This window comes from Ambystoma mexicanum, chromosome 9 (genome assembly GCF_040938575.1).
Source record: "Ambystoma mexicanum isolate Mex_15411 chromosome 9, UKY_AmexF1_1, whole genome shotgun sequence".
Classification (NCBI taxonomy): Eukaryota; Metazoa; Chordata; class Amphibia; order Caudata; family Ambystomatidae; genus Ambystoma; species Ambystoma mexicanum.
The window spans coordinates 553,406,373-553,427,533 of record NC_090931.1 but is presented as its reverse complement, the minus strand read 5'-3'; the positions used below and the strand labels follow the sequence as shown (position 1 = coordinate 553,427,533).

General features: G+C 47.1%; 1 protein-coding gene across 1 annotated transcript in view; it reads left to right on the top strand.

The window, feature by feature from the left end:
- The window catches only part of GDPD1 (glycerophosphodiester phosphodiesterase domain containing 1), a 995,260-nt gene that overhangs the window by 231,286 nt on the left and 742,813 nt on the right, over nucleotides 1–21,161 (top strand). The window contains exon 3 of the mRNA XM_069615147.1: nucleotides 12,861–12,999. Within this exon, the coding sequence (XP_069471248.1) occupies nucleotides 12,861–12,999 (139 nt within the window). The remainder of the gene's footprint in view (nucleotides 1–12,860; nucleotides 13,000–21,161) is intronic.

The window sequence follows — 21,161 nt, the reverse complement described above, 5'->3', positions numbered from 1 at the left end:
GCTTCAGGGGGCAAGATCTGGCTTTTGGCAAGGCAGTTCTCTATTCTGCAATTTGATTGGGCATGCTAAATTTGTATTCTAAATTCTTTCCCACCTCCTTTCTTGGTACTGCTTTGGGAGTCTGTCATAGATATGGAATACGTCGGAGGACCCAATCCACTCGAACAAGTTACTTTCTTACCTGGTAACGTTCTTTCGATGGGATGGTCCGACGACATATTCCATATCGCTCCCTCCCTGCCTTCCCCGCTGCAGAATTTCTTTTGCGATTGCAGCTTGCGTTCCGCTAGGCCTTGTGTGTCTGACTGGCAGAAAACTGGTGGCACACGTTCTGGGAAAAAACTACAACTGAGGCTATGGGCGTCATGCGTCCTACTTATCACATCGGGTCACATCGGGTGACGTCGGCCGTCGGAGGAGGTCCTCGGGGACGGCGCATCGACGTCATTGACACAGGACGCAGACGCCAAAGATTTTCCGAAGCAGCACAGCTGTGGGCATTACCTGTCATAGATATGGAATACGTCGTCGGACCATCCCATTGAAAGAACGTTACCAGGTAAGAAAGTAACTTGTTCATCTAAAATAACCCTGTGTCCTGATTCGGTGCATACACATTAATTATACAAATTTCTCTGCTTTCCACTAGCCCACATACCATTACCAACCTGCCGTCTTTGTCTATGGAGGACTGCAGTACCTTGATAGGGACATGTGGTGATATCCATGTCATGGCTCCTCTAACATACGCTGAGTAGGTGGCCCCTACAATCGTCCCTTTCCATTTCCTCATGATCGTTTCTTGTTTCTCATTAGTTAGGTGCGTTTCTTGCATCAATGCTATATGTATCCTCTGCCTTCTCAGGTATGTCATCACCCTGTTCCGTTTAATATAGCTGTTGAGCCACCTTACATTCCAAGTTATTATCGTAAGTTCACCTGCCGTCCTCGATTAACTCCCCATCCGCACACCCCACATTCAATCTCCTCTTCCCTTGTGTCTTGGTGCATATCTGTAGGCCGACCCCCTAATAACTTCCCCCCGCTCCCAAACAACCCCAAAAATTTCCCAGCTCCAAATATGAATCTCAGGCTTCCCCTCATGTCCCTCCTTTCCCAGCTTACTGCCAGTACTCTGAGCGCAGCAGGCGGATACCCTACTACTAGTATCCCTGCTACCTAATTTAGTGAGGGGTAGGCCTTTTTCTTCTGCTGCACTTTCCAGTGCAGCTCGCGTTACTCCTGTGTTTCATTAATCTGAGCTCTACAAATATGCTTACATAACTGTCCAAGTTTCCCTTCCGCTTCAGCTTGTGTCATCTCGCCCCTCCCTCCGAATGTACTTTAAGAACCCCATCGTCGTTTTCCTTATCACTTCCTGCTGCTTCTTGTTCTCGCTGCTCGGATGGCAAATTCTGCAAGTCCATCCAATTGTTCACGCCCTCCAGAGTTTTGAAAAACAAAGCAGTCTTTGTGCAGCACCTTCATCTTTGCCGGGTACAATAACATGAACCTTATGCCAGCCGCTCCCAATCTTCGTTTCGCCAACCCGTAGCTCATCTGTTGTTTCTGTACCAGAAAGTTGTAGTCTTGGTACGCTGTGATGGTTGCTATTGCCCGGCTAATGGTGCCCCCTTTACGGAAATGTTCCAGGATCTTCTCCCTCCCTTTATAATTAAGGATCTTGGCCATTATCGATATTGGCGGGGCTCCCAGCTGCGGTCTTCTTGTTAGAGCTCTGTGCGCTCGCTCCACTGTGAACCCCTGAGCCTGCCCCTGTTTCTTGAAGAAGCATATCTTTTATATAGTTGGTCGGGTTCTGGCCTTCCTCTCCTTCCGGCAGTCCAATAATGTGCATGTTATTTTGTCTGGCTCAGCCTTCGGCTTCCTCCGCTCCGTTTTCCAGGTTCTGCTTCAAAGTAGAGACTTTGAGGGAATTATCTTTACAGCTACTGGTATTGGCCTTCACTTCCTTTTCTAGCACCCCAGTGCGCTCCGACCGTGCTCCGACGTCTTGTCTCATCATATTAATGTCTGTTTGCATTGCTTCAATTTTAAACACCAAAGATGCTTTCAGCTCCTTTATTGCGACCAATATTTGCTTGTCCATCCTCCCTTGTGTGTCTCCCTAACTTTCATCTTGCGTTTGTGACTTTGCGCCTTCCAACGATTGCTTGGCCTTTGCAAACATGTCTAGGGATGACTTCTTCACTTTACTATTGCTTGCTTTCGTTGTCATAGCAATGTCATAGCTATTGCCTTCTCCCTTGGAGTCTTCTTTGTCCCGTCATCTGTGATGCTGTTGGCCGACGTCTCCGAAATGTACTCAAATTGCCCCTGGTACTGTGGTGTGTTCCCTTTACAGTGGCTCACTTGTCCTTCGTAGACCGTTTCTGAATGTCTTCGTATCACTCGCTCATCTACGCCTCTTGGGCTTGTCTTTTTTTATATGCGGCACTTGTCTTCACTCTTGTGGCTCTTCTACCCCCTCTGTGCTCACCGTCCGGTTGCAGCAAGCTTTCTATAGCTTCTCATAATGTTAAGTCTCTTACCCTTTGTGCATCTGCCCTCTTATCTTCCCCAGTACTTGTATTGTCTGGGTTACTAAGGTCGTCTTGGCCCCTGTCTGGGGCCAACGTATCTCCTTTGGCGCCTTTGTTCGATCTCGGATGTTTGCAGTCCTTAACCATCTGGGGCTGTAGGCTTCTGTGCCTCTGTTGTGCAGTGTTTCTGACCTTTGCTCTCCCAATCGTTAAAGTGATGCCCGCAGTCCGTACTCCTTAGCTATGGGCTTTTGCCAGATGTGTGTGCTAACATGCTTCTTTCACATGTCTTGATGAGAAGGAGCTTGCTCATGTCTCACCCCTGAGGCTGTCATGTGTCCTCCAGCACTTGTCTCTGTCTCCAGCGTCAGACCCTCCCCTGTCCCGCAGCTGCGTGCCTTTTTGCTGTTGCGTGCTTGGGCCACCCAGTATTCCTTTCCCTGCTCTACCAACTGCAGCCCGGTTTTTGTGGAGGCCTGCACCCATTTACTGTACTGCTGTATTCCGCAGTACCTCCTTCTTTGTTAACAGCTTGGCTTCTTTCCATGCAGTGCCCGATCACTCACAATGTTGTATCCCAATCTCATGTGCTTACCGCGCCTTCGGCATTGTCTATTGCACCTTCGATGCGTTCATCTGTCCTCGTAATGTATCCAGCTCCCTGCCGCAATGTTACGTCTCCTTACTTCACGCGCAATAGCTCACTCCATGTACTCAGCACTGGGTTGTAACTGACATGATGCTCTGCCACTCAGCCGCACCAAAGATATCGTACGCGGCTGCTTCTTTACCTTTCGCTCCTCCCGTGGGGTCTTCTGGACTTCGGAGCGTTCCCTGCTTGCATCCGCCACAATGATGTCTACCGCCTATAATTTTTCGCTCAGGCCGACCCCTGGTGCACGCACCTTTGCCCCGGGCCGATTAGTATGTCAAGACCACTCTTCCCCCATTATAGGCTGCCGCTTCCTCTTGTTGTTCCACACTGGGCACCTTCACCATGCCTCTCGTGCCAATTGCACTTAATCCTGTGGCTGCCTTGGGATAGCAGTTCAGTGGTTACCAGCTCCATTTGAGATCCGCTGCATTGCCCTGCTGTTGTTATCCCTTTGTCCTCACGGTGCCATCTTTGTTATTGCCGTCCCCAATTTGTCTCACTCTTCGTCTGCAAATATTTCCATTTCTTGTCTCCCGATTTCGTTAGGCGTTGGACCGCTGCATATCCAGGGTGTTCCCACGTCCTTGGGTATCGTCTGCTCTTTTCAAAAGGTTCATTTAGCTAGGATCACTGACGGATCTGCAGGAGCTTGCATAAACACAGCCTACTCCTTGGCCATGTAGCCACGCCCCCCAACTGTTATAATTATTTTGTGTTGTTTGGAACTTGAACAAGTTGAAGCTTGGGGTTGGGAACCCCAAGGAACCCAAAGAGACTGAAGGTATTTGAAACCACTGCAAGGGCTCTGTGGAGAAGCCCTTTTTTGATTGAACTCCGTTTTGTGACATTGACCAAATTACACCTGGTGAGAAGACAACCTGAAACTTTGGTTTGCAATTTTCTGTTGAATCACTATTTTCCTTTTTAAAGACTTCCTATCACATTTTTGTAAAGAGTGATGGCAAGCATAGGTTTAGATACAGGCAGGCTTTGAGTTGGGGCCAGTCTGGCATTATACCAACCCAGGAACCTTAGTAAATAAAGGTTTTAAAACAAGCACCTTTGAGTTTGTGTCTCTCTTGATACAATACCAGTCTCACAGTATCCATTTTTACTAATGTCAGTTGGGAAACCCAATAGCCTCAGGGCACATCGGGCACTGTTGACACTACGAACCAGCCTCCCTCCCTCTCACTCATGGTGTGGCTGCTGGACAGCACAGACACACTGATCTGAATTTACCTGATGAATGTTGGCCTGTCCTTCAGTCTGCCCATGCCCCCATCCGCACGTTAAACTTAGGCAGAGAAATTGAAGCATTTTCTGTGTGGTGTGGTAGATGCACCCTAATTCCTACCGAGGTATCAGTGGCCAGGTATTACCCTATCTTCTGGATCTCACCAGAGCGGGGCTCTCACAAGTGTGCTTTAAAGTTCACCTTTCTGCCATTACTTTGTAGGCAAGAGGCCCTTGGTCTCCATACTTCTCCAGCATTGGATCTTTTGGTGACTCAGTAGTCATGACTTTACTTACAGTTCTCCAAAGAACATTTGTGCCAGTGCGGCGGCCCACACCACGTTGGCAGCTCAAGTGGACGCATCTAATGAACCAGTCTACATGTATGGCATAAAGTTCCTCTCATGAACCGTAGCATTCATAATGGCGAGCTTCATGCACAGTGTTTCACCCCTCTCTTTACAGTCGTTCCTAAGGAAGCCACATCCTAAATTCCCGCCCAGTGTCCTCTCAGCAATGACCCTTTACTGAGTGCATTTTACTGCCAACATTCTTCGGTAATCACTGCAGTCTGACAGAGCGTGCCCTGCACGCCCTGAATGAAAAGCACATACTCAAGTTTTATATTCAGCGCACAAATTCTTTCCGTGCCTCCTGCTGAAACACTTGTGTATAGGCGCGTTATAAATTGCATATCATATATCGCGTTTTCAGGCCCACAGAAGGGCCATGCCATTGCCAAACAAGGATTAGCTCACTGAGTCACCAACTGCATCACACACTGTCACAAGATCAAGGGCCGTGCACTCAGAGATTAAATCTTTATTCGGAAATATAAATTCCCACCAAAGAACACTCAATCAATTATGATACAGCAATAAAATCCATTTGGATACAATCAAAATCTTGCAATCCACAAAAATATGCTAAAATCGGTCATCAAAACATAAAAATTGCCTGCGTAGCATGAGGGCCCGGTCAATGTATAAATATACGTTATGGGCTGTCAGCAGGTCCGGGACTGACAGTAAAAACCTAAGCGCTAGTTGCACGTGTCTAAGCTTGGACGCTCTTAATACTGGAATTATGAAATTTTTCCTTAGCTTTGGTAAAGTAGGACAGAAAAATCGGAAGTGCAGCAAATCATTCCTATCACTCGCACAGCAAGGACAGCTCCTCCTCTCAGTGCAATTTACTGGTGAAAAAGTGCCCTCTCCCCAGTGAACTAAAGATTTGCTCTGAAAGCCATAATAATTGCCCTTTTCTTTGGGGTGGCGAACCATTGATGTAGGCTGGCCTCGCAGTTTTGGGGGTAAGGTTACAGTAATAAAATGGTATGCTTTGCTTCTGCAATTCACTCTGGCTCCTTATTTTCGCTCTGAGGGGGGAAATGGCATCTATTAACTCTCCCCTGGCAGTGTTGCCTGCCTGCAACTAGTCACCAAACAAGTACCAAGACCAAGATGATTTTATGTATTCCAAACAAGGCGAGGCAGCACAAGAATGTGTGGCCATGAGATGCCACACCAGCGCCCTGGCTATTGGCGATTGGGGCCTCTCCTAAAGACGCAGCCAATAAATTAAAGGCTGCATTGCTATGAGATCTTCCACGTAAGCTAATTCAAGTTCTTTTTGCAACAAGCGCCCTGGGAAGCCCTGTGGAAAACCCATGATATTCCTCAGGAATACGTGTTAGGTTATTTTTTGTTTTTGTTTTGTTTGGTAATGACCCCACGCAGCTGCATCATATGTCAGTAGAAGTACTGATTTTTCCACGTAAAATGAACAGTATGATCCATGGACAGGCCACCCAATTTTGTCCCAAATCTCAAGATTGAGCATTAATTTGAGATGCCTTTACTGCTTGCTGCTTTACGTGTAAGAGCCTGCCCAATCATTTCCTTCAACCCTGGCGTGCAGCCTCAGTCATAGTTTATCTGCTCTTCTCTGTTCGGTAAGCCACTATCCATAGAGGTTTTCAGGAGTGTGCCCTGATCTCCCTCTGTGCCGTGCAGGTCCCTACTGGTTCTAGCTCCGTCGCAGCTGCGCCACTGCCTGCCTGTTGTATGAGTACTCTGTGGTGGGTTTTGGATCTCCCACTCGGCCCCTGAATCGCAGAAGATAGTCCTTCTTGCTTAGAGCAATTGTGTTTTTCCTTCTGATTCGGGCCAGGTTGTGGTCAATCGAACACATTGGGGTTCTCCCAGTCCATGTTGTTTGTCTCTGGATGGTGCTGCTAGCCCCAAACCGCCTGAAAAATTTGAAAGAGACCTGGCCAGAAGAGAGTCTGATAGGCACTGGGACAGGGAAAGCGGTGCCAATGTATACATAACTCTACGTGTTGGGGAAAATGGGGACGGGGCCTCTCTCAACTCCCTCTCCCCACATGCTGCGCAGATCTGGGTCTGGCATTGCCCAGGTGGCGGTCTTCCTCAGGCTAAGAGTGCCTCTGTTAAAGTGCTTGCCTCAACAGGCAGGAAAAAACCTTTGCTTTTCTAGTGAGGCCATTAATGAGCACTTTCAGGGCCTCTTAACTCTTTCAGCCTGAGTTTGTCCTCATTTATGCAAAAGCCTTTTGAACCAGTAGCTTCTTGTGCCCGGGACATCTTTATCGAGAAAATGGCCTTTCAGTTAGCTGTTATTTCAGACAAGAGAAACCACAGATGGATTGTGTTGTGCATTTCTAAGGCCTATGATATTATGTTACTTGGCATTTATATAGCACCTTTATATATCATTGGTATGACCGAAAAGCGCTGGTAGGTTGCACGCCCTCGGAACCATAGTTCAAGTCAGTAGATAGAGATAGTGTCGTATGGTGCATGGTGCACTGGATATGTGTGCAGCTAGTGTAGATGTTGGATGAAAGCTGCTTTCTAGTGATAGGTGTGGTGCTGAGGATATCAGTTGGATGTGTGCAGACTGGTGGGTGGACACTCAGACTGGGTTCTGGCTGCGGTAGGCCTGAGGAACGCCTATGTGAACAGCTATGCTGGAAAGTGCTCAGCTAGCTGCGTTTTATTAAGGTGATTAGGTGTTCATGGGGTCATATTCGTAAGTGAACAGCCAGGCCGAATTAACAGGGGTATAGCTGTATAGTAGTTGAATGATGGTGTATAGCAGAGAGTAAGCTTAGCGGTGTGCCATGGTGGTTATCTGTAGAAGTGCCTCAAACAGGGACATGGACAACGTATATGGCGACAATTCTATCTACTCTGTTCGGTTCCGTCCACTCTGTTCAGTTCTGTCTCTTCCACCCAGTGCGATCTGCTCTGTCCCGTTTCATCCTTGTATCAGATTCTATTCACTCCACCCATTAGGTCGTTCAGTCCGATCCTGACCGAGTTGGTGGTTGGGATCACTAAAAGGAGGGCAGAGCTCAATTTTAGGGTCTGCAGTGGGAGGTAAGGTTTTAGCTTGTTTTGCAGGTATAGTGGGCTGGTCTTGTGCACTGCACGGTGACTGATGCACAGGGTTTTGAAAGTGGCCCTTCGTCCACCTGGGAGCCAGTGGAGCGTTCTGAGAGCTGGAGAGGTGTGGTTTCTTGGGCCTAGTGCTAGTAGCATTTTGGCGGCAGAGTTTTGTGCTCTTTGCAATTTAATAAGGCGGTATGCCCGGACTCCAAGGTAAAGGGAGTTCAAATAGTCCAGTCTTGTCATTACAATAGACATAACAGCAGCAAGTCTCTTAGGAAATGAGAGGTAGGGAAAGATGCATCTCAGAATTTTGAGATGGTAATGGCAACACTTAGATACGTTGTTGATTTGACGAGAGAGGGTTAGGTGACAGTCCAGAGTGCATCCAAGGTTTTTTACTGTGGCAGCAGGCGTGGGTGGTTGGCCCATGGATGGGGGCCAAGGTATAGGGCGGGGAGCTCAGTGTTACCACACACCATGATTTTGGTTTTAGTGGGGTTTAGGAGGAGGTGGTTTGTAGTTATCCAACGGTTGATGTCGAGGAGGCAGGCTGCGAGGTCGGGCTGAGAGTTGGAGTTGGAGTTGGAGTTTGAGTTTCAGGATGATTTATGTATCGTCGGCCTAGTTGTGCACAGGATATTGTGCGGGTGGATGATTCCAGGGAGGGTGGACATACAGAGTTTGAATAGGAGGGCTTTAAAGGCATGCTCCTTGTGGTACTCCAGTGTTGACTGGGCGAGCGGCTGAGGCAAATGTGGCGAGGAGGGTGATTTGTTTCCTGTTGTTGAGGAAGGAGGCGATCCATTTGAGAGCGGTTCGACGGATTCCTAGGGAGTGGAGGCGGTCAAGTAGGATTGAGTGGTTTATTGTGTCGAACGCGGCAGAGAAGTCTAGAAGGATTAGTGCAGCGCATCCTGCAGAGTCAGCAGTGATCTTAAGATCATCCCATATTGAGGCTAGAGTGGTTTCAATTCCATGTCGTGGTCTGAAGCCTGATTAGGCAGGGTCTAGGAGGTTGTTGGATTCGACAAAGGCGTTTAGTTGGGAGTATACGGTTGATCATTGAGTTTTGCAAGGAATCTGGTGTTTGAGATGGGGCGGTAGTTTTTTGGGTCGAGGGATGTTTTTAAAAAAATTTTTTAGAGGAGGTTTGACATGTGCGATTTTGAAGGAATCAGGAAAGATTAGAGTCGAGGGAGTCGTTTAGAATGGTTCTTGCATATTCTCCTGTGCAGGTGGATGAGAATATTTCCTTGAGGACTCAGGTGGGGCAGCGGTCCAGGGGGGAGCCAGAGGGTTTTCGAGCAGAGAGAAATTCGATCAATTTGTCCCTGGAGATTGGTTTGAAGGAGTTGAAAGTGGGTTGAGTTGTTGCTGCGGTGGCGGGTGGTGGGTGGATGATAGGGCGGACGGATTTTGTGGCGGAGGGAGGAGGGCTAGTTTGTTGTTCAGAGAGGTCGTTCTGTCGAGAGCAGTGGTGAAGAAGTGGAGCGAGAGCGAGTCGCAGAGTGATTGAGATGGGGAAGATTGGGCTGTACCACGTTGGTTTGAAGAACTCAGAAATGATTTTGTGGGGTTCCTTGCTGGGATTTCCACACTTAAGAATTTGATTGTTGTAGTGGGCTTTTTGGCTTTTTGGATTTCAGCTTTATAGTGGCCGTTGTGAAAGGCGAAGGTGGATCTAGTCCAGATTGGTTGTTCTTTTCCGCCATTTGCGTTCCAGGGATTTATCTAGTTGTTTTGCAATCTTCAGCTCTGGTGTAAACCATTAGAGGAATGGTGGTTCCGATGGGTCTTTGGTCTGACTCGTAGAGGGCAAAGACAGCAACAGTGAACTTTCAAAGACATGACCCTGTTTTCTAAATTTGGAGGACTGCTTCTTGGTCTTAATCTTTCGTTTTTTCGTCAACTTTATGTATGGGCCACATCTTCTAGGAAAGATATATGTCCTTTAGTAAAGATGGGCCTCAAAACATATTTGCTTAAAGTCTGTTCTGTATGTGCCGACTCCTTCACCAGCAGTGTTTTGAGAAATGTATTGTCTGGTTCCAACCACATGGGAAGGAGGTACAGCAGGCTGACAAAATAATACAAAAAAATTGCCTTCATGGTTGTTCATGGGAGGATAGTTTGGGGACCTCAGTTGAGAAGGGAACCTGGGAGCTTACATGAGGGTGCTCATTTGTAGTAGATGTTGTTTGGTCTTTTTTTTGCTCTAGAATGCGGGGGGATACCCCCGCCCCCTCCACCACTACTCCCCCCCCCCCCCCCACCTTAACCTATTCCCTTACCCGACCCTATATACATATTTAATTAATTTTGACTGAAATTCCCCCAAGAATTCGCTCAAATTTAATAGGTCAATTTCTGTTTGATCAAGTATACTAATACCATTATATAAATGACATTATAGTCCTGTGAAACTGCACGCCATGTTCCCAATCCCATCTAAAAAATGCTTGAGGCGTGGTAGTCAATTAATAACTTGTTCACATATTTTGTATAGCTGCCTGTACTTGACGGACTTTTTGCTGTAGGTTTGCTCAGTACTTGGATGCTATGACCAGGATTCTGTTCACATTCTTCTGGGGCAGGAAAACAGGAGGAAACTGGTCAACACTTGTTTCATCAGGCTGATTTCAGACATGCTTATAGCTGCTAAATTGTGTAGAGTCTTGATGTGGAACGCCCCCCCTCCACATAGCAAATTTGTGGTTGTTGAAACTCGGCTTATGTTGACATATTGACGATTGAAAATCTAATGTATATTCTCAGAAGGACTCCCAGCACGTTCTGCCTCACCTGACTGCCCATTCTTTATCATGCAGCACCATGTTTTGTCCTACCTGACTCTGCGCCCTTGGATTTGTTCCAGTCTTTAAGTATACACTGTGATTTCGTACGCTGGAAAACCTTTATTAATGTGTCATTTTTGGTCCAAAGCAGTGCAAGGGGAACATTTAGCAACATAACCTGATGGAAATTATATTGGTTGAAAATGTGTTTTGTATCTCCATCTTAATGTATCAATAAAATGGCTGGAAACAATCTTAGGATGTTATATTAAGGTTTTATTTACTCCTTATTTCAAAAAGTCTGATTGCAAAAGTTAGGTTTAAAAAAAAAATGTAAGTGTATCGATGATCAACCCATTAATCATATTCAGACATCTTAGTAAATGGCTGAATAATAGCCGTTCAGATAATCCCTTTCCCCTTGCAGGTGCAATGCCTCTGGCTAATAGCACTTCAGTAGGCAGGCTCTGCCTCTCACATTATAGCTCTAGTTAACAGATTGAAGTTACGCCCGATTGTGGCTACTAGACATGTGCTTGGAAGATGGTTTCGAGATAATGGAGTGAGCTATGGTTTCAGTAGGGATGCCTCTATATGGTACAATACTGCTTTGCAGATTGATAATAAATGCTTGAATTGGCTCAGTTGGGTTAACAAGGGTATTATGAAACTGGCAGATGTGTTGGATGGCGATAGGTTGCTGACTTTTGAGGAATTGACAAATAGGTATGGTCTGAGGCGGTCTGAGTTGCGTAGGTACTTAGCTTTAGAGATTATGGTAAATAATAGATCGGAATTGGCTGATGGTTCTATTGGGAATAAACCAGAGATTTGTACTTTATTGGAAGGTCCGGAATACGGGGTACGTACCTATATGCAATTTATGCCTATTGAAGAGAAACTCCAGGGGGCATGGTCTAGATTAAGATCTGTATGGTCGGACGATGTTCTGGTTGAACTTTCTGAGTTGGAGTGGAAATACATTTTGAGGGTTCATTTGACATTGGGTCCTGACATGGGTTTACGTTTGATTCGACAAAACATTATTGGAAAGTTGTATTGGACACCGGTTAAGATGTTTAGACTGGGGCTCCGGACGGATGATTTGTGTTGGGGCTGTAATAATGATAGGGGTACATTATTGCATTTGTTGTGGGATTGCCCGAGAGTGCTGGAGTATTGGACGGCGGTGTTAGATAGGATTGATTTGATTTATGATGTGGTTTTGCAGAGGTCGGCAGTGAATATTATACTACTTTCCCGTAAGGACAGGGGTGTTCGGATTAGGAAACATTCTTGTTGGATTGATAGGGCCATAATGGTGGCTATCAAGCTAATACTTAGGGTCTGGAAATCGAGGAAGAAACCTAATGTAGATGAATGGTTGATGGAATTACATGTTTTGGCTCAGTATGATGAGGTTTCATTTCATAACAAAGATAAAGATGATGATTATTTGAATCTTTGGGATCCCTTTATGGCTTTATATGATTGATGGGATGGTTTAGGTGGTTGTGGTGGAAAAGGTGGGGTTCCTTTTTTTATTTTTTATTTTATTTATTATTTTTTTTTGTTGGTTTGTTTGTTCGTTGTTGACTTGCCGGTTATGCTTCACTAAGATTGGTTTCTTGTTTGAGCTGTATTGTTTATGATGCTCTAGTATCTTTGTAATTTCATTCTTTAAGCGGATTGTGAAGCATTGTTGTTTTTTAATATTATTGTTTATATGAAAACAATAAAGTGATGTTGGAAAAAAAACATGCCATTCTACCCTGAGATAAGACCTCACAAACCAATTGTTATAACCACCCTTTTAATCTATCAACCTAAATGATCTTTGGCCAATTAGACATAACCTGCACAAGACCATATTTCATAAAAGTGGTATAGGTGTAAAAATATCTTTGGTTCCCCAGATATTTTAAAGGAAAGCTCTCCAACATGTTGTATAGTATGGAAGGGTTTGAAATTCACTTGGGATTTGCCACTTGAGATCTATGTTCATGATGTAGGAGTATCCGTGCTTGTTAATAAGGTGCTTTTGATAAACCACCACAGCAAAGGCATGAAATGGCTCCTTTCTCACATATCAATTTTCTAAATGAAAAGCTAAGTAAAATTGAAGCAGAATGCCCCTTTTGTTTAGATTAACAGCACATGACCCCAGAATGTCTTTTTGTTTAATGCATTTTGTTTCCTTGTCCTTGTTGCACAGTGCAGTTCACAACATAGGGACCGATATGTTGGAACTTGACTGCCACATAACCAAAGATGAACAAGTCGTGGTGTCACATGATGGAAACCTAAAGAGGTCAGCTGGTGTCGACATAAACATCTGTGACCTTAAATACTGTGTAAGTAAACAATGCGCCAGTCCATCTTGATTTTCAGACTGTCTCTCTTTTTTTAAAATGTCAATAGGATTGCCCATATGATTTTCTGTTTTCACAATATGTTAGCTTGCATGACCTAATTGAGTTTTACAATTGTGCAGTGCTTGGAAATAACTGCATTTTTATACCCACATTATTTTGAGATGTTATTTTGAAGCAGCACCTCCTCTTTATCCACACAAATATGTAAGCCATGTTGCTTCTTAAATAAAACATTTGTAATCAGATATGTAATGTTCCTACATCTGTTGTGAAGGGAAAGGTTTACAGGTAAGATGTGTATGCTATTCTTCAACATGGGGTCTGGCATGGATTCACATGCTCATGAATATTCACTGTCATGAGGGTGGGAAACCTGTAAAAAAAAAAACCAAAATAAAAAAAACTTTCACTTAAAAACTGTTTCTCCTTTAAACCAATCTGTCCTCTGGGTCATATTGCCCCCATCCAATGACAGTCCTCTCCCTAAGCCCCTCTTCTGGCAGCCATCGTCGGATTTTTATCGCACGCTTCAGTGTTGTGAGTCCTCGAGTTTGCTCTGAGAGCTATTTGTATGTTTTTTCATGGTTTTCGACGGAAAAAGTAATATTTTTGTTTCAAAGGAGCCTGTGTGCTCTGTTCTCCATCTGCTGACAGTGGGGACCCTTTGTTGAAGAATTTCAGCGCCCCTTATGGGCAAAGATCGTCGAAGATTTTAGAAGGCCATAGGACCTACTTCGCCCCTTCTGACCATGACAGAGGAGATGGAGGGGCGGGGGGGGGGAGGTCCCTCTTCAGGCCCTGCATTAAATGCGGGCTACGGAACGTGTTTGTGGAGGACAAGCACCTCCAATGCCTCTACTGCCTGCACCGGACACGGAGGTGGAGCGTGAAATTTGCCTCAGGTTCTCCAAGAAGACGAGGGACAGGCACAGTAGACAGGCGGCGTGGCTCAACGCCGCAGCCTCTGACCCGTGCTCCAATCAGGGTCATGCCTCACCCAGGACCGGTATAAGTCCTTTGAGGGTGCCTCCTCCATGGAGGCCCAAGATCAGGCCAAGAACTGCAAGTCTTGAGTCCATTGTGTTCGCCACGGAAGGTGACTAGGGCGCGATCGACATCACTGTCTGCTTCCTTTGCCAGCCGGCAATCGAGCTCCTCCTTGAAGAAAGTTATCTACCCCTGCTAAACTTCGTGAGAAATCAGAGAAGCTGCGGACGGAGGAGAAGGCGGCCAAACAGCCCAAGCAGGCCCAATTGGCACAGGCTGACCTCATCGGCGACGGAGTTGGTGACTGCTTCTGCCACGACAGCTAAGGGTGCTGACCCTTCAAAGGGACCCCCCCGCAGCTCAGAAGGTGTAACTATCCCCAAGGCCCGACACCGCTGCAGTGACCTTGGCAAAGTCTGCTGCACACCAGAAGGGGGGTGGTAAACCCTGCTCAGGCCCGGGTACAAGACCCTCAGGGAGAGGGGGAGGGGGTGTGTGGAGGCCCTGAAACGGCCCTCCCAGGCTGTGGCCCAAGCCATGGAGGACGAAAACGAGGAGTCCTTGCACACGCTCCATGAGGACGTTGAAGAGGACTACGCTGCAGGGTCTAGTTTTCCTATTTAGCCTTCTCAGCCGAGGGACATTTCCTTGGATATTCTGTCGACCCTGCACACCTTGGTGTCAGAGATCCAGATGAGCATGCCTCTGGCTCCGGCACATGGGGTACCCTAAGACCCCGATCAACCTCTGGCAAAGAACAGGAAGCATCATCCGACGCCCCCATTTCAACCTCCGCCACCACGGCAGCTCCCTTCTTCCCCCAACCAGACCCAGACACGAGTACAGGGGCCGATACAGCCATGACAACGAGGATGGGGCCTATTCTGGAGTATCTCCCTGAGAAGAAGATGGAGCAATCGCTCTCTTTCAGGAAGGGGAACTAGCGTCTGATCACGCCAGCACACTGGCATAGGAAGTCGTTCCGGCAAATGGGGAATGGCGTCTGCATTCGTCGCCAAGGCTGGGTGAAGGCCACAAATTTCCACCAGGAGGTCCAAGCAAAGGTGCTGGACAAAGAGAACATATTTGGGAAAGTAGTAGACCAGCCCCTCCAGGCAATCAAAGCAGATACAGAGACCGCCCATTCCCTGGGCACCCTCCAGCAGCACATCCCTCAGTTCCTAGAAGAGGTACGGCCATGCTGCGAAAAGGGGCGATGGAGCTAGTGCCCCAGCAACACTGGGGCTCTGGAGCCTATTCTAGATACTTTCTGGTCAGAAAGAAGCTGGGGGGGCTGGAGGCCCATCCTAGACCTAGGACGTCTGAACAAATACCGCAAGTCCCAAAAATTCAGGATGGTTTTATTCGAACACATGCTCAGCCAACTGGAAAGAGGATATTTCTTGATGTTGTTTGACCTGGGGGACGCCTACTTCACGTCCCCATTGACACGAAATATCGAATGCCATGAGTGGGAGCTTCGTCAGGATGAGGTGGACCGCCTGTTCGTCAAGTGGGGCAGGCCCTAGATAGATCTGTTTGCGACGGCAGTGAACTCCAAGTGCCAGCAGGTTCCACGAGGCGAGGAGCCTGGGGGATGCATTCTCCTTCCTGTGGGAATGGCGGTTCCTATATGCGTTCCCTCTTTTCCCTCTCCTTTTATGAGTCCTCAGCACACTCAGACAGTGTCCATGCAAGATGATGCTCATCGCCCCGGAGTGGCCGAGGCAGATTTGGTATCCGTACCTTCTCAGCCTGTCAGCGTCGCCTCCGGTCAAGCTGCCAGTGGTTCCGGATCTTCTCACCAGAGAAGGAGGCACAATCCTTCATCACAACCCAGGATCACTGAACCTGAGGGCTTGGCTCCTGCAGCCCTAGAGTTTGGAGTCTATGGGTTTCCTGCGGACGACGGGGAGATCCTCGCCAAGGTCAGGGCATCGACTTTGAAGTGTTATGGTCACAGGTGGAAGCGTTTTGCTACGTGGTGCCGGTCTCGGAAAATTGCTCTCTGAGGGTCACCACCCACAGGTCCTTCCATACTTGCTATCCTTGGCCAATGCCGGACTGGCACATGCCTCTATCAAGGTACATCTGGAGGATATCTCCTGCTACACCAGGTCCCTCGGGAGATCTTTACTTTGGTCTCATTGACTCGTCAAGGAGTTCCTCAAAGGACTTTTTGGCTGTTTCCCGCCCGTAAAGGCTCCTGCCCCGGAGTGGGAACTCAATATGCCCATGCATTGGGCCCCTCTCGTTCCTCTAGTGGAAAACGGCTTTTCTTGTGGCCATCACCTATGCCAGGAGGGTAGGTGAGATCCAGGCTCTATCCTGCAAGCAGCCATAGCTGACTTTCCACCAATCGAGGGTGATCCTGCGGATGCACCCCTCTTTCATGCTGAATGTTCCCTCTGAATTCCACCTCAACAAGCCTTTGGTGTTACCTGTTTTTTTCCCGGAGCCTTCGTCACTGGCTGACAGGGCCTGGCACTCACTGGACGTTGCTCGTGCCCTGAAGTTCTACGTGACACGCACAAAGAGATTTTGGAAGACTTCACAACCATTTATGAACTTTGGTCCTGTGAAAAATGGGAAGGCCTTGTCCAAGGCTTCCATTTCAAGGTGGCTCTCTGGCTGCATCACACTGTCATCGGTTGGCGAACTGACCGCTGCCCAGCCGTCCGAGAAGCCCACTCCACCAGAGCGATCGCTGCAACAACGGCGTTCCTGTCTGGTGTGCCCCTGCTGGACATCTGCAGGGCTGCTATGCAGAGGTCCTCGCACACCTTCACGAAGTTCTACTGCGTCAACAGGAATTCCAGCAAGCAGTCAAGAGTCGGCCAAGCAGTGCTACGCAACCTGTTGGATTGAGGCAAGTCTGTTGCAGAGTTAAGAGTTATTGAGTCTGTTGAGCCTTGCCACTGCCCATGGTTGTGCAGTGTCATACTGCTAGGTTTTCGTTATTCATGAGCATGTGAATCCATGGCAGACCCCATGCTGGAGAACGTTTGGCTCATGAATAGTCCCCGTCGTCAGGCTGGGAATCCTTGGTAAAAGAAAAAACAGTTTCACTTAAAAACTGGATTTCTCCTTTAAACCAATCCCTGTCCTCTGTGTCATTCTGCCCCCATCCAATGACAGTCCTCTCCCCAAGCCCCTCCTCTGGCAGCCGTCTTCAGATTTGGTAAACCTGTAAAGTGGCAGTATGACCAAGAAGAGCTGCAGAGGGGTCGCAGTGTGAATCCATGCCTGACCCATGCTGGAGAACAGTAGTTACAGGTAAGTAACTTAAACCTTCCACATCAAAAGCATCCAGTAGTGTAACAGTGCAAGAATAAAGAATGTATTATAAAAAAAGTGTCTCCATAACATTTTAGATGCATTAAAACAATTTCTCAAATCTTTTCAGTTGGTCATTTGGATTGGTCTATTCTATTTCATGAGGAGACGTCCACCCTTTCTTCAAGTGTTGGCGAGTTTCAGGATTGAATGCCTTTAGACTGCTCTCCTCTGGACCTGGAGGATTCCGGAGCACTTCAAATCTAGATAACAGAAAAGAAAATCATCAGTTTTCATTTTTTTTATGTTGGCAGGCCTGACTTAGAAAGCAGATACTCTGCTTGTTTAAAGCCGAACCTATTAAGCCGAAGCTCCCCGAGCTACCTTTTCCCTGACCCGACTAGCCAAGCACAGATTTGGGTGTCTGGTCTCTCACTTTCAGCTTCCTGTCATCCTTTTTCTTCTCTCAAGTCACATTCTGACTAGTGTGATGAGGAAGCTGCACAGTGATGGTGTTGCTGCTGGAATATACTAGGGGGGTATAATACATTTCCTGTTTTAAGTTGCCTGGGCAACAGACTGATGATCACTTTTGATGAGCGTTTGAGAACTCTTCCATCACCACCCCTCCACCCATTATATTATGCAATGGCTAGGGTGGATCCTTAAAATTGTTCAGATACGTTTTAACATACCCAACAGTGATAAGTGCACAGAGAGTTTCTGAATGTCATGTACAGATACACAGTGGTCATCCTTATTTCTTTGGATACAGTTGATATCGGTTTTTACCATACCATACTTGCCAGTTCTTTACCTACACCCCAGAGGCAGCCAGAATACCTGCCTTTGATAGGGTTTGTGGCAGATAATAATGCTAATTCCTGATGAATGGTTTCAGAGAGCGGATAAAGTTCTCTGTATTTCTACAAGTAACTCTCTGCTCTTGGGCGCACTTGACAGTTTAACTAAGTTAACCGTATTGTAATGGGCCTACCTTTAGAACTCAGGGGAGTTCTAGGTATCAGTTACATTAGAATGTCCATACAGTTTTCATCAGATCATCCAGAACATATACATGCTCTAAAATATTCTCATAAGACTTATGCCCATAAAATTCTTGCAGACAGAGAGAGACAGAGAGAGACAGAGAGAGACAGAGAGAGACAGAGAGAGACAGAGTTAATGGTAATGTCTTTGTAATCAGTTACCCGTTTCATAATGTTTCATTCTGAAATTATACTGTGCACGTGTCTTGCAATAACCAGCCCTCCGACATCTACAGCACCAGCTATGCAGTGGTGCAGAGCAGGTTCAAAGGTCACCTATGCATCCCTAACAGATGCTGGGACACAAAGTCCCTGTAGGCAGAAGCTGCATTTTAACCATCTGCACCTTTGACATTACTGCTTACTACTTTGACAATATTGCGTAATCTAGACTGTTTGGTGTCACGTAAATGTATGACACACATGGTTTAGCATTCTGACTGCTACAATCATAACTTTTTACAGCGACAGCGTTTTTGATATCGGTGTCCGGTTGGTGAGCCCGGCCAGTTATTACAGGACTGATATGAATTGGCTCCTGGTTTGACTGACTCCACTACAGCCTTATGGAACAATGGTCAAGATGCTGCACTTTGATTCTCTAGCAGGAATGATAACACCCTTGTTTTATGTGTTGGGGCACAAATGTCCCTTGGGAACTTTGCTACAAAGACAGCAGTGACATTACAAAGTCCTTCACTTAAACCAGGGTACTGACCACTGGAGTCACTTTGAAATCAATGGTCATGGGAAGAGGGTGGGGGCAAGAGTAGTCAGAGGGAAGATAGGGTCGGGACTGGTCACACTACCTTGGTTTTTGTTAGCGCACTGTTCCTTTTTCCTGTTCCTTAAATTTCCTGCAGGGCAAAGTACTCTGGGTGTGAAATAAGGCAAAGGGCATTAGTTGCAACAGGGATTGGACCACTTACTACAATAGGTTTGTTTTAGACCAATTCCCTGTCATTTTTCCTTCAAAAGGTGAGGATCTTCAAAAGGAAATACACTTTTGGATTTCTGTTTGGAGTGCAGCCCATTCAAGTCCCCTGTCATACAGGTGAAGATGGAAGGCATCTACTGCAGAAGAGTGCTCTGTCCCGTAACTATACCCAAATACAGTTGGGATGGCTGCTGTTGGACCAGGGGCCCACTGCTAGCTTCACTAGAACCAGGACCCTGTTCAGTGGACTTGAAGGATCCCCTTTAGGTGCCAGCTAAAACCCATGGAGAGGAAGTTTAGGACCGAAGGACTCACCTTGTCTCTGGAGACCCTGTATTAGGCCTCCAAGCAAACCAGAAGTGAAAGAACACCTCTGGGTGCTGATTCCCACATTGAACTGCTTGTGAGCTACACTAACCCAGACGTCACCTGTGCCACCTGCCATTGCTGCTTGGACCGCACCACATGTTGGACCCAGTCGCGCTGCTCACAAGCCGAATTATTGCCTCTTACAGGAACCCCTAGAAGGCCAGCAAGATGCTGCCAAGCCCCTAAAAACACAAATAAGGTACTGTGAAGAGCCCTTGTCCTTTGGGTCAACTTTTGGGACTGTATCAACTTAAGCCCCCCCTTCTCAGCCTTTTTCTTATTACACAGTATTGTACATCGTGCCAATTAAGTGCCTGAACAACACTGCTTCTGCAGCATGGGGTCTTGCATGGATCCACATTCTCATGAATTTTCCCCATCGTCCGGCTGGGAATCCTCAGTAAAAAGAAAGCGGTTTCGGTTTAAACTGAAAACTGCTTGGCTCCTCTATAGCCTATCAGTGCCCTTTTGGTCATACTTCCCCCAGCCTTGACACTCGTCCTCCTAAGCTTATACCTTGTGGCCATCTTTAGTTTCTGCTGCACGTTTCTAGTGTTGAGTACTTGTGTGTCGCTCCTTGAAAATACATGGATTCTTTGCTGGTTTTTTTTGGACCGGAGGTTAGTGGCCTGGATTGAGCAGAAGAACTCTGACGAGGCCCCTATGCGCGGTTATGCCTCATCCAGGTCCCATGATCATACTCCTTCTGGACAGAAGAGGTTGAGGTCCTTTAAGCTTGCTCCTTCTGGGTAAATCCAAAAGAAAGTGAAACGCCATGCTCCATCTACTCCCTCAACGGACGTCATAGCTGCAGGACCAAGTTCTGTAAGGGTTTGTCTGTCACCATCTGTCAACGTTGTGCCTGCCGGCTGGTGGGTTACATCAGCCCCGTCAACGACAACCCTGTTTACCAGGATCACCACTTCGACGGCCACTTCGGCAATGATCAAGACCACTGCGCTGTTGACAATCGCCTCGTAAACAAGCTCCTCGTCAACTACCCTGTCGACGAAACCAGCTATATTAGTCTCCACCTACACGACAACTACTCTGAGGGTCTCTTTGCCTCCAAGGTCTCTGTCAACTGTCCCGACTCCGTTGGCGGCGGCACCTGTTACAATCCTGCAAATTCCCATTGTAGCATCCTTCCTGAAAAATGTGGGTAGAGTGAGGCTTGCTTCTACCTTCTGATTACCTTCCCAGGCCCACCAAGGGTTTTCCTAGAGCTTCCATTGGATTGCTGAGGTTTTTCGCTGCATATATGCACCAGTTCTGCGGATGATCTACCAGACTTCTACTCTGAGGGATGCCAGTGGCCCATGTCTCAGGATGGATCAGTGTCTCATGAGCCATTCCAGCCATTTGACCCTCAAAGGGGTTTCAGCCCGGACCCTGCACCGGCTGCACCCTTTGCACCCCCCACCTCCAGTATGGTGCCCGTCACCCCTGGGCCAGGGTAGGAGGGGTCACAGACACGAACACTGATACCCCAGTGACTCACATTGATTAGTTGGATTATGTTC